Source organism: Sminthopsis crassicaudata, chromosome 1 (genome assembly GCF_048593235.1).
Source record: "Sminthopsis crassicaudata isolate SCR6 chromosome 1, ASM4859323v1, whole genome shotgun sequence".
Taxonomy (NCBI): domain Eukaryota; kingdom Metazoa; phylum Chordata; class Mammalia; order Dasyuromorphia; family Dasyuridae; genus Sminthopsis; species Sminthopsis crassicaudata.
The window spans coordinates 463,103,708-463,118,470 of NC_133617.1; the positions used below are offsets into that span (position 1 = coordinate 463,103,708).

Consider the following 14,763-nt stretch of genomic DNA (forward strand, 5'->3'; position numbering starts at 1 on the left):
TTCAAAAGAGTTCCTTCTACTCTTAGGAGGTAGAAAGCACAGAAATAATTATAAAAATTATAAATTTATAAATTTATAATAAATATAAATAAAATTAAAATTATAAAAAATATCATATGACTTGCCCAAGTCACTATCACTAATAAATAGCAGAGACGTGAAACCAGGTCTTTCAACCCCAAATACTACTTGGCTTTACTACTCTATATCACTTGAAGGAGGGCACAAATAAGATAAGCATAATTTGAGAAGGGAACACCAGGAAGACGGAACAGCATCAGCATTACATTACATTGAGATGTATCATCCAAATACAAAGACATCTGATTTCCACCCCCCAACTAACAAAACTCCATTCTTTATTATTTTAATTTGTAATTCAAGCATTCATAATCTAGAATCAATGAGCCCTTTTTTGGTCATTATACTATACTATAGTCCATCAGTGTTCCTAAGTTGTTAAGGCCAAAAAAAGTTTCCCCCTGCAAATGGGGGTGAATTTCTTCAGATTATTAGATTGGTACTTGGATATAGCCACACGATCCTTCACTGAGTTCATGCTTGCAACCTTTCCAATTTGATAGGATCTATCTAAGTTTATGTTTTGTTGACATAGTCTTTAGAACCAATACCTCACACCATCCAGTGAGATACATGAATAGAACTTTATTGAAGGATAATATGTATATAAAAGAGGATGAAGCAGTTAGATGGCATAGAAGGATAGAACTCCAGAGTCTGGAAATTTTGAGTTAAAATGCTGCCTTAGACATTTATTAGCTATATGATTTATATTAGCTGGGCAAGTTACTTTACTTCTTTTGGCCTCAATGTGCTCATTTGTAAATTGGGGAAAATAATACCACCTACCAACTAGGGTTGTTCTGAAGATCAAATGTGATCTGTGTAAAGTATTTTTCAAGTTTGAAATGTTATTTAAATGCTAGTAATAAGGATTAGCCTGATAATTCACTGAAATGTAAGATTGATAAATCAAGAAGGCTACTATTGTTCACCCAGTAAATAGAAATTGCTCTCTTTTATATATAACAGGATAACAAAGTAACCTGTCTTTTGTGTGTTTTTTACAGGCTGGAGAAGGAAATACAGACCCTAGAAAGTGAAGAGTCCCAGATATCTGCCAAAGAGCAAATCATCCTAGAGAAACTAAAGGAAACAGAGAAATCTTTCAAGGATTTTCAAAAGGTGAAGAAAATGTGATTTATAAGAATTTATCCATCCAGAAAGAATTATGGAGTCATGGAATTTTAAAGTCAAAATGAACCTTAGAGGCCATTAATCCTACCATGAATCCCTTCCAAAAATACCCAAGTGATAGATGTGTTTCAGGGTAATTTATTATTAAAATAAAAGAACATGGTAAAACCTCACTCATTATGTATGTTTGAAGAGAAGGTCAGTCTACATTAGTGAATAGTCTGAATTACATAAGTTATTGTTTAAAAAAAAATACAGTTGTATTGCTTGCTATTAATAAAATACTTTAAAATAGCAATCTAGCCTGGCCAGACTTGATAAATATATCAGAGTTGTAGGTAATTAGCTAAATTTATTCAAACAATTTGTGTTCATAGAGGATCTCATGAATTAGAACTATAAAGACTTTAGTGATCATTAGGTCTTAACCTCCAAAAAAAAGTCAGCTTTCTTTAAATAAGTTACATATGCCCCACCTTCCCATTCTAGATGGAAGGAGGCTAAAGAAAGATTCCAGGAAGTTGAATCAAAACTTCACTGGGCTTTCTGAAAGGGGACATGGGAGTAGGTTTACTGGGAAATTTGTAAGTTAGACCAAGTTTATCTTTGTCCTTTTTATCTACCCTAGCTCCATAAATCTGGTTACCTCTGTACTTCCCTCTGGCTGTCCAAAGCCCTCTACTCTGTTGACCCACTTAGCCTGATCCTTTTTGGACATGTTGAAAAAATGAGACTCTTTTCTCAATTGCTCCCTAGTTTTAATCAAGGAATGGGTGCTGCCTCACTCAAACTTAATTTTAAAAGTCCAAGGTTTCCCATTTCATTCAAGGACCCAGATAGCTCTAGAGGAAAAATTGAGGCAGGTGACCTTGCACAGCCCTCCCAATTTATTTGCATGTCCTGGCATCTCGTCCCTGATAGTTCCCTTTGAGAATGAAAGACAAACAACAGTAACTACAACAACAGCACTACCAGCTAAATGGTCAAGAAAAAAGCTGCTCTGAATTACCCCTTGGTGTTTCCCATTCACATATCCAATAAAACTTCTATGTCTCTCTTCTATTAAAGCAAACTCATTAAATAAACCCATAGCAAGTCACAAATGAATATTCTTTTTAAGCTACAAATTAGATTTTTATTTTTACTTGTCTTCCATTCCATCCTGACATTCCCCTTCCAGGTTAATTTCTTTATCAATCCAAATTTATCTCTAATTAGTGGAATTTTGGACAATGGGAGGAAGATATCTGAATACAGCAGACCTTTTCCTTAAGTATTACTCATTCCACTATTAATGAAGGTTCTGGATGAAGGAAAGGGAAAGGAAAGCTCTTAGGTTTTGGCTTTCAAAACATCCAGGTCACAGGTATCACCTGCTACCACTTATCAATCCTAGGGTTTCCAGTGATTCTCAAAACTCTTGATTTGACTGTGCAAAAGTAATACAAACATTTATGTAAATAAAATACTATTTATACTTCATCTTTTTTTCTTTTTTTTTTCCCTGAGGTTGGGGTTAAATGACTTGCTAAGAAGTGTTAAGTGTCTGAGACCAGATTTAAACTCGGGTCCTCCTGAATTCAAGGCTATCCACCGCACCACCTAGCTGCCCCTATACTTCATCTGAATGAAAAACAGTGACTATTTTGTATGTAAATCCATGCCAATATATGTCAAACAGACTTTTTGTGAGTGTTATTTACTTCTAATACTAAACTATTCCTGTACATTGTGTCTTCATATACTGTTGCTCATTGAGTATAATTGTCACTCACAACTAAAAATTAAATGGGAGAAAGTACCTACGCTGGTTTGAAACCATGATAGGCATTCAATTTCACACTGTGGCAGCATCTTTTTTATAAGGCTTTTTTCTTTCAGAGAGAATCCTACCTCAACCATGACACTATAAGACATTGCCTTCTCTTGATGAGTAATCCCTATTCCCTGGCAAACTGAGGTGCTGGATTTCTTGAATTAGCAAATTCTAATCTATAATTCGGCTAATGAATATCAGAGGTCAACTCTGAGTTTGGCAGCAATCTGGTGAGCCCCAAAAAGCAGGGGGATGCCAGATTGTCTAGAAAGGGGTGAATGGTACAGACCAGAAATATGGAGCAGGTCAAAGGTTCTGTGCTAACAATACTGGGATCAGCACATGAGTGGCTACTGTCCTTAACCCAGGCAAAAGAAGGAAAGCAGTCTCAATCACAAATAAACAAAATAATAATAGCCAACTCATTGGAGTTGCCTCCTAGAGGATATCTGCCAAGTGCTAGTTCTCATTAAAATTCTGTATCTGGGGCATATAGTGAATCTAGAGAAGTCAGGATTAAATAAAAATCCCTGAAGTTCTTCAGAAATGTAATGGTTTGTCCTACTTTTGTTTCCACAGAGCTTTTCCAATACGGATGGAGGTAAGTGTTTTGTTTCTTCTGCTTGCTTTAAAAAAAGAAAAGAAAATTTTAGATTACTATCATTTGAACTACAAATTTGTTGAGTGGAAGGAAAGAATATTGCTTTAATAGGATTCATGAACAAGTGGCTATTATGGGAAGATGTGATTTACTGGTTTGGAAGTATCTTAGGATGAAAGAAAACAGCTGTACCTGAAATGCAGAAAAATGTCAGAAAGCTCATGATGGGGGCTGCTTTGAAGTTTTCAGTATATCTATTTGGAGAGAATTTTATCTTGGCTTATATTATTATGGACTTCTCCGGTACACAATTTCTGATTTGCCAAATAAAATTAATAGTCTCTTCTATTATCCTAATCCCCTCCACCACTAGGTATAGGGAGCAAATGGAACAGTTTCATAAATTGCTTGAGCTTCTCCTGAAAAGTACTCACCAAATAAAGATGATGGTCTTAATGGCATCATCCCCTATTATCATGTTTGTATGATGACATATCTGGTTGCATTTTTTAGAATTTTATAGCCTCTCAAACTCAAAAAATATTTACTAAAAGGTCTCTGATGTTAAGTATGGTTTCATCCTTTTCTCAAGTTTCCAACCTTTCTTTGTTATCAAAAAGTCTTATTTTTGAACATTAAAAGCCTTTTAAACCTGGCAAGATTTAAGTTCAAAGGATTGAAGTAGTAAGAACAGACACCAGGGTTTGCCTTTTCATATTCTGCTCCCCAAATTTTGAAAAGGGAAGAGCAAACCATGTCAGGGAACCCCTCCCATTTCTTTTTAGAGCAAAGCATTAAATATCCTTAATTTGTCAGGTGGATATTATAAATGTTAAGCTTTGAAGATGGACAGTTCTTTGAGAACATCTAGCCCCCTCATCTTACAGAAAAGGAAACTGAGGCTATGTAGAGAAAGAAAGTTCTGATATAAAGCTAGAAAGGATCACCAAGACTTACAAAGGGAGTCAAGGTCATATTAATAATACTTACAAGAGCTAGGAATTGAATCCATATCCTTTTACTCCAAATCCACTCAAATCTCATTCTACTCCAACAAATTGCTTATGTCTCTGCTCATCTCTTTCTTTTTAAATTCTCTTCTGTCACTTTTCCTGGGGAGCTCTAAGTCCCCTCAATCTTTTCATTTCTCTCCATTAGAGTTTTGGGAAGGAGGAGTGTGTGTAGAGAAGACACTAAATAGGTGTTCCCAAATCTTCTCTTTACTTTTTCTAAATAAGTCATAAACCTCTAAGAAGTGAGTAGTTTTTAATTTTCACAAAATTCCTTTTTCCATAATGGAACAGGACTATAAATTGGAGAGGACTATAAATTTTATTTGAAATGTACACACATGTAAACCTGCTCCACATATTTCTAGATAGCATGATATTTGCAAGTAAGTCTATTCAATTACTTTTTAAAAGCATTTATTAACAAGCAGTTTCTTTATGATAGGCAGTGTGCTAGACTGGGGATGTAAAGACAGAATCAGTTAGGGAGAGAAAACATATCTACATATATGTATATATGTGTATATATGTATGGAGGGACATATAGAAGTTATCATCAAGCTATACATTTTTATATTCGTTTCTATACTTTGTTTATATTCTTTGGAAACTTTCAAATGAAAAATTCACAAATCAACTGTGGAAATAAGATTTAGGATATATCTACTTTTAGTCAAAACATACTAAATTATCAGTGTTTCTGCAAGTGAAAGTGTGGAGACCAAGATGTTTTTCTTGATTCTGTTGCCGCCTTTCTTTAATGACCTCTAGCAAAGTACTAAATGTCCTTAAATTTGGTATGTGGACATTATAAAAATGAGTTCATGACCACAAAATGTTAGAGACACCAAGATGTGAAATTCAAAATACACTTTAATTCTCTGAGTACTCCCAGTTTCATCGTGTTCATTGAGTCCTCTTTATTATATTTAGTTCAAATTAACAAATATTTATAAAAGCCTACTCTATATAAGACCCAAATAAGGAGAAAATACTAGGCTTTCACAATGAATTGAGAGGGAGGGAATTAATGGGAGGAAAGGAATATATACAGATCATTAGGATGTGAGAGGGGGAACAAGCTAAGTGCAAATGAGAAGTCTGGGCAAGGTACTTTGAGAAATGTAAGGAAGACAAGAAAAGTAGAAAGAAGCTTTCCTTAGGATGGTATCCTTAAAAAGGGGGGGGAAATAGATGTAATCACAGAAGAGTGTTAAAAGAATTATTAAAATGAAGGACTCAAATAATTCTTTGAAAACTGGTATGAAAAGATATAGAATAAAATAAGCAGAACCAAGAAAAGAACTCATGTAATGACCACAGTGATGTCAAAGAAGAGAGCAATGATTGAGGCAATAATTAGCTGTGACTTCAGATAATGGGTAAAGCATCCCACTTCCTCTCAGCAGACAAATAGTGAACTATAAAAGCAGAATAAAGCATACATTTGCAGATATGGCAATGTATTGATTTGTTTTGCTCATCTATATTTATTTGTTGTAAGGGAGATTTCTTTTGTGGGGGCGGGAGTCATTAAGAGGTAATAGTATATTTTTATATATATAAGAGCATCAATGAAGCATTTAAAAAGAAAAAAAAAGAAAAGATTATTAGGACAACAACTAGGAAATAAGTTGGAAATAGGAAGACCATTTAGGAGTCTATTGCAAAAGTAATCTAGGTGAAAGGAGATGAGAGTTTGAATGATGGTGATTACAGTGAGAATAAAGAATATGGGATAGATGAGAGTTTAGGGAGGTATAATCAATGGAATCTGGCAACTAATTGAAACAATGATGTCAATGGTAATTACTTGATTATAATACTGAACAACTGTGAGAACAGTGTTGCTTTCAGCAAAAATAGAGCTATTGGAAGAGGACCAAGTTTGGGGAAAATATAATTAAGCTTTTGGCCTGTTGAACTTAACATGCTACTAAACACTACAATGCTACATTGCCTTTAATCTGCTTTTAAATGTCCAATCTATGTGAAGAATATTTTCTTTTTGTAATTAAATCAATAACCCCCCCCCTCTTTCTCTCTCTCTGCATATGTAGTTAGATTTACTTGGAAGATTTTATAGGAAAAGTAAGTGCCCTTCAAAGAATGCAATAAGTGTTTAGGTCGCAATATGGCCTTGGGCAAGAGAGTAGATTTGTTCTTGGAGGAAGAAATTTTAAAATAGTGAGGCATTAGACATTTTTATTATTTTCTCATGGCTTAATACTTTTCATCCCTCAATGATTCAGTTCCTAGGGAGCAGAGGTAATTTTGGATCCAACCATTTCTTATAATTAACAACATTTCTCTGACTTTAAACTTTTTATGAAATAATCATAGTTAGGGAACTTTAGGAGAAAGTTCCAACTTCTGAGACAGCAGTCTGAAGGCTGCCATGACAAAACAAATACATTCATCCAAATATAATTTGACCAAGTTTATGTTTATGTGTGTACATTCACACGTGCACACAAATAGATATATGTACACATTCCTATATTCCATCAGGTGAAGATAACATACTCATGTGAAAGATAGGTTTGCATAAAGATTAGTAAGTGGAATCAACTCTCATTTTAGAGCAACTTCCAGGACATGTGAGATGGATCTCAAAAAACCACAAATCAGTGGACCATATCTCTGTTGTTCATAATAATCCAAGGTTTTAGTATGTCAAAAACTAAAGTCAACATGAGTTTCCCAAGAAGTTAGCATAGCATATCACCTAAAAGTGATGTGCATTTTTATACATGTACATTTATATTATATTCAGATTTACACAGTACATATATATTATACACGTACATTTTATATACATACTCACACACACATATCTCTATATTAAATATCATCTTATAAGATTCTGCCTATAGTTCTATAGTATAAACATTTTTTGGTATCATGATTCTGCTGTCTATCCTTACCAACAAGATCCCCCTCAATTTTGTGTCATCTACTGTTCTAATAAGCATATGTGCACCTCCAAGTTACTAACAAAATGTATTGACTGTAACAGAGGTCAGAATAGTTTTGTGGGACTATTCAGTAATAGTAATTACTATTCGGTAATTCAGTAATTCAGGGGCAGCTAGGTGGTGCAGTGGATAGAGCAGCAGCTCTGAAGTCAGGAGGATCTGAGTTCAAATGTGGCCTCAGACACTTAACACTTCATAACTGTGTGACCCTGGGCAAGTCACAACCCCAATTACCTTAGCAAAAAAAAACCAAAACAAACAAACAAAAAAAAATTCAGTAATTCATTGGCACAGTGCCTGGCACATAAGTGCTTAGTAACTGCTTTATCTTTGTGCTTCTTTCTCTCTGTGTCTCTTGTCTGTCTGTTTCCATTTCTCTCTTCCCTCCTTTCTTTCCCTCTTCTTCCTCTCCTTTTGCTTCTTTCTCTCTCTCTCTCTCCTCATGTTTTCCTCCTTCCCCTCTTTTTTCTTTCCTCCCTTTCTTCTCTCCATGTTGACATTTTCCCATTAATCACTATTACATATAAAAACAATTGTAACCTTTTTCTTTTCACCATTTTGAATTCCAAATACTACCCACCAATTGAGAAGGCAAACAATTCTGATAAACCATGCTGCATTTCAGTGTGTTCTGCTTCCCTTTCTATGTACTGAAAACCATCTCTTTAAATAATCTACATCATAGAATTTTCCCAAGAATCAGAATCAAACTCACGAACATATAGCTGAACACCACACTTCTGAAATTAGAACTTTTGCCTTTCTCCAGTCCTGTAGCATCTTTTCTAGTCCTTGTGATTTTTCATAAATCAATAGCAGCTTGGAGATCACAGTTATCTTACTACTCCAGAATATAGATTTCATCCAGCAACTTGACCTGAAATGCAGCATGGTTTATCAGCAATAGGTCAGGCTTAGCTATTCTTAGCAATACCATAATCCAATGCAATTGAAAAACTTATGATGAAAAATGCTATCTAACCTCTAGAAAAAAGAACTGATGAATTCTGAATGCAGAGCAAAGATTACTATTTTTTATTTTCTGTATTTTTTTCATGTTTTTTCCCTTTAAATCTATGTCTTTTTTTTTTCACAACATGACTAATATGGTAATATATTTTGTATGATTGACCATGTATAACCGATATCAAATTGCTTACTATCTATCTCAGGGAGGGAGGAAGAAAGAGAAAATATGGAACTCAAAATTTAAAAAAAAAAGAATGTTAAAACTGTCTTTATAGTAACACATGTACCTTATCAAATTGTTTGCTTTCTCAATTGGTGGGTAGTATTTTTTGAAAACTCTATCCATAGCTAATTCAACACATACACACATATACACATACACACACACCTGCAATAAGTAAAGAAACAAAATAAAAAATGATTGCTGCAGCTCTTGTTTATATTCAGGGGCTCCACCCCTATTTGTAAGTCAAGCTCAGAGAGACTGGGTTGGGGAAAATTGATGGTAATTTCTTTTTTTTGTCAGTTTTAGTGTAATCTTTATGCATATTGACTAGTCACGAATGTTAGCTAGTGTATTAACATTCTTCAATTACGAAAGCATTCCTAATTCATTTGTACCAGAGAACCTTAGAGGCCTCAATAAACCTTGCTCAGTGACTTGACTTATAAAATCTATCACTTTCACAAACCTTGGAGTCCCAAGAAAACTGTTTCCAGAGGTGGTCTGGGAAATGTTAGTATTGTATTCTGAGACACTGGCAGTTTCCATTATTATTGTGCTCATGTTCTTATTTTTAATAAGAAACACCGAAACTCAAGGAGTATTTCTGCCATAAAAATAACTACCATTGGACAATCTTCCCCAGTAATGGAGGATTTCATTAGGTCATGAAAAAAATAGATATGGACCTTTGAGGCCAAACATTCAAAATTCCTTTTAAATATGATTTATCTCTTGGCTCCAAAGCAGTCTATAGGTTCCAAATATGGGGAAAGAAATTGACTGCTTTCTCCAGGGAAAAAGAGGAATGCTTTCTCAGATATGCAGCACGCCTATTATATACTTCAATCAAAGCTTCTGAGCTACAAGTACAAGCTTCTTGGAATCTTACCTACCATTCATTTGCTCTGCTCTCATAATCTCATAAATGAAATAAGTATTGGGCCAGTCTGACCAAACATTGAAAACAGTAGCATGACATAACACTGGATCTGTGTAGATAACCCTCATCTCTTTATCTTGTCCACAAAGATAACATGAGAGACTGTCAAATGTGTTTCCAAGCATTAGATCCTAAAATTATATTCTAATTCCTAGTCTGCTGCTTACTACTTAGATGGCCGGAGGCAAGGTGTTTAGCTTTTCTGGGCCTTAGTTTCCTTATGGGTAAAATAAAAGTGCTGTATGAAATAACTTTTTCTAGCTCTAAATAATCTGTAAGCCTTTGAACCTTAGTAACTTTATAGCATCCCCCTGATTTACCAATTTAAAAACCTTCTCAAAAGAAAAAAATGAGATCACTATAGTATTACTTGTTCTTGATTTACACACACAGTTCTTAGTGATCAATATTTCCCTTCTAAACATTCATTAGCCATCTTTTTGATAATTTGTTGTACAAAAATTCCATTCTTCCTCTTTTTGAAAATAAAGACACAAGTTCAAATCCAGTATGTCTACTTCAGGTTCCTCATCTATAAAATGGGTATAATAAAAGCACTTATCTTCTAGGTTTGTTGTAAAGTGCTTTGCAAAGCTTAAATTCCTCTATGAATTTTAAGTAATTTTTCCAATCAATTGAAAAATCATAGACTTACCCCCAAACTTTTAATATGTCAGTAAAAATCCCTGGTACAAAAATCATTTCTGACATCATTTTTATTTCCATAAATTCTTCCCATATCACAAATCAGTACATAGGAGCATAGATTTTTAAAAACATTTTTAAATAATAGCTTTTTTATTTTCAAAATATATGCAGATAAATTTTTTACATTCACCCTTGCAAAACCTTGTGTTCCAAATTTTTCTCCCTCCCTTCTCCCCACCTCCTCCCCTAGAGTAATACATTATATGTTAAACATGTGCAATTCTTCTATACATATTTCCACATTTATCATACTGCACCAAAACATGAGATCAAAAAGGGAAAAATAAGAAAGAAACAAAAATCAAGCAAACAACAACAAAAAAGGTGAAAATACTATATTGTGATCCACAGTCAGTTCCCACCGTCCTCTCTATGACTGCAGATAGCTCTCTCCGTCACAAGTCTATTGGAATTGGCCTAAATCATCTCTTTGTTGAAAAGAGCCACATGCATCAAAACTGATCATTGTATAATCTTGTTGTTATGTTCAATGTTCTTCTGGTTCTATTCATTTCACTTAAACATCACTTCATGTGAGAATCTTACAGAAAGGCTCCAGGCCTTTCTGAAATCATAGTGTTGATTGTTTCTTATAGAATAATAATAGTTCAAAACATTCATATACCATAGTTTATTCAGCCATTTTCCAACTGATGGGCATCCATTCAGTTTTCAGATCCTTGCCACTACAAAAAGGGCTGCCACAAACATTTTTGCACATGTGTGTCCCTTTCCTTCCTTTATGATCTCTTTGGGATATAAGCCCAGTAGAGAAACTGCTGGATCAAAGTATGCAGTTTTATAGCCCTTTGAGCATAGTTCTAATTGCTCTCCAGACTGATTGGATCAATTTAAAATTCTACCAACAATATATTAGTGTCCCAGTTTTCCCACATCCCCTCCAATATTTATCATTATCTTTTATAGGAGTATAGATTTAAAACCAAATAGAATCTTTGACACCATTGAGTCCAACCCTCATGTTTTACACATAAGGAGACTGAGGCTCCAAAAGATTAGATGACTTGAAGTGTCTGAGGCAGAATTCAACTCCAAGGCTAGAATTCTATCTACTGAACCTATTTGCCTCTTCAGTTGTTGTTCAGTTGTGTCCAAATCCTCATGATCCTATGGACTATACTATTCATGGGGTTTTCATGGCAAAGATACTACTGATCCACCATTTTCTTCTGTTTAAATAAAGGCAAATAGGGTTAAGTGATTTACCCAGAGTCATGCAGCTAGTAAGTGTCTAAGGCTAGCTAATATTTATACATAGAGCATTTTTCTTTAGGCTTCTTCTTGATTGCTAGTACATAAATTACCTAAAATAAGGAGACCATCATACATGGCAGTCAGATAAGCTATGTGCTTCCTTCAAATATTTCTAACTTTTATAATCTCTAAAAACTGTCTTCAGATTTCAAGCCTTTTCATATCCTTAACAGACCATACAAATTGGTAATAGTGTGATGTTCTGTTCTTTAAATTATAATTGTTCTCTGGGAGCAGGTTTCTTGGGGAGCTTCTGGAGGCAGCCTTAGTTTCAGTTCGATTCAATAATCCCAAAATGCAGCCAGTAGTTACAAAGTCCAGATCCTTTATTGTCTCTTCCAAAATCTTATCTCCTTCACTTGGGGCTCAGCTAGTTTTCTGGAGGCCTTCCTCTCTCCTTAGTTCCCAAGAGCTCTTGTCCGAATGTCTCCAGCCAGCACAAACTTGGAAGTTGGAATGAATCTTCACTCTGAATCTCCAAGACTGTGGGATTGTGGGTTTCTGTGAGTTTGTGGGAGCTCCTTGCTTATATGCTGTACACTGAGCATACACTAATCATTTCATCACTAGGAAACCTTTATTTGTTGTAGGATTCAATCAATGCTAAATTAGATTTAACCATTGTCTCCTCAGTTCCACTTAGTACTTTGTTTCAAGTTCTGGCCCATAACATCTCCTTGTAGAATCAGATCAATCATACTGAATTAGATAATTATTGTCTCTATTCATTCCAGTGACTTAGCACTTTGTAAGAATCCTAACAGTAATAGCTCCAAAGCCATTACATTATCATTTCCTTTGTGGGGAATACCCCACATAAATGCTACATGATTCCTTTATTTAAGACAAAACTGAAAAAAATCCTTACATTCTTATTGGCTGGGCAATCTGGTCATCCCACCAACTTCCCAGCTAATAGTTCTAGATTTCCATGTTTTTGCCCAATTTTGTGATTTCTTGGTGATATCTTCAACTTTTCCTCTGTCTTTCTAATCAGTCAGTGAGGTGCTTGATCAAATATATATTAAACCTGCCAAATTATTCTATGAACCCATTACCTTGAATTCATTTTTCAACTCTATCCAAAAAAAAAGCCTTAAACATGATTCTTTCCAAACTAAACTATCATTTAGCTTCTGAAAAGCATTATGTTTTTAATGAACAACCTCTATCCATATCTTAATTCCTTCATGAAAATCATACTGTCCCTTTTCTTCTGCATATTCAGAGATTAGCATTAACTCCACTTGGAATCATGGACAATTTCCAAACAATGAACTTAAATCCTTCTAAAGTGGTACCACCCAGGCAAGCCTGGTTAGTCTCCCAGTAATACATGCTATCCCTGTCTGGTTAATTGCAAAGATGTAGGTCTGTCTCTCAACGACTGGCCAAGTAAAGATAATATTTTTCCCTATTGTTCCTTGATAATAGACAGGGATTCCATAGTGGCATTTGACAGAAAGGAAACCCTCTTGTGTGAGGAATAATTAACTTCAAAGTCATTTTTGCTGGAGTCCTTGTAAATAATTCTCCAACCTGTTTGCTACTTAATTCTTTCAGATCATTGGGAGAAGGGAAGGTCACTCTATCATTACTAGTAAATTTATCACCATCTAGAAAGGGATGCCCAACTCTGGACAGTCTTCCCTAATGAGTGGAAATTGAACTCAAGTCTGTAACCCTGAGGATGAATCTGATGACATACCATTCCTGCTCAGAACCCCTCTTGAATTTGTTCCATTTCCAACTTCCAAATTAGCATAGGACCCCATCATGAAGCACATAACACTACCAAGAAAACAAGACATCACAAAACTCCTGTTAGAACAACAACCACATGTCACATGAGAGAAGACAATAAAAACTGTTCCTCCACAGCTAAGCCACTAGAATTAGAACTTTACCTTTCATCTACTTCTTCATCATAATGTACTCTAGTGAGACTCAGTCAAGGTCAGACCAATTTGACCAATATTCACCAGCATTAAAAGTAACATAAAACTGGCTTAAACACCCACCAAATCTGGGTGAAATCCTGATACTTACCTCTGGTGCAAAACCTGAGCTGAGTTCACCAATGACAGAAAATAAAACCCTGAAAGGCAGAATTTCTGGATAATTAATACTCAATTTTTTAATTAGGTTAGCTGCCAATCAATAAATTGATGGTCAGTGGTTTCTCTTGGTAATCAAAACTCCATAGTTCTTTAAATACCTTCTGAAATGGAATTCCCTTGGCAAGTGAAACATCAATCCTCATCGCTTGGTATTTAAAGAGGAGGTGGGCTAAAAGTCTTCAGCTGAGAGCATATATGGCTACACTATGAGATTCAGCAGCCTCCAGCAATCTGGACAGAGGGAAACCATCTCCATCCGAAACTTTCTGGCTAGTTTTCTCCTTCATGAACTGGATCAGCCTAAATTCCAATGGAGGGGACCAAGGAGAGGAGTACCTTCCTTCAGGGCAAGTCTTCACCTGGATTTTCTTTATATTCTCAACAGAAATTAGGTCTCCTTGTTGGGTAGGGTTCCACTTCTTCCTTGAGAGCTAAGAGCAATCTCATCAATCAGCTATGCCCTTCAGAGATGGGTTGACCTTAACAGGAATTGGACCTGTATAGAAAATAGAAGGAAAAAAGAGTGGATCATAATAATTAGTTATTAATATAATAGTATGATACTAATTCTTTCACTTGTCCCTATATTCATTGCTAACACTGTTACTTATCTCATGAACAACTCCATCTAAGCTCCTCTATTCTATGTTCATTGTTCATGTTCCTCCTTAGTGAGGAGTCCCAGCTGAGCTCCCTCATGCCATACTTGATACTAACACAGATGGCTGACTTCATCATTTCAAGTGGCCATGAAAAATATAACTGTCTTGCCCTTCCAATCTCTCCATATGTCCTCTCAATTCACTCTGTCCAACTACAATAAAGGCTATTTCCCAATACTGTACACTGGGCCCATCATCTACTAGCTGAGGATCATTCATAATAAAGAGGAATTCAATATT

The 14,763-nt window shown here is 35.2% G+C and overlaps 1 protein-coding gene across 7 annotated transcripts in view; it reads left to right on the plus strand.

The window, feature by feature from the left end:
* PALM2AKAP2 (PALM2 and AKAP2 fusion) overlaps nucleotides 1–14,763 on the plus strand; it is a 485,619-nt gene that overhangs the window by 201,790 nt on the left and 269,066 nt on the right. For all 7 annotated transcript variants that reach the window (XM_074280848.1, XM_074280842.1, XM_074280849.1 and 4 more), the window contains exons 4-5: nucleotides 1,092–1,206; nucleotides 3,614–3,635. In XM_074280848.1, the coding sequence (XP_074136949.1) occupies nucleotides 1,092–1,206; nucleotides 3,614–3,635 (137 nt within the window). The remainder of the gene's footprint in view (nucleotides 1–1,091; nucleotides 1,207–3,613; nucleotides 3,636–14,763) is intronic.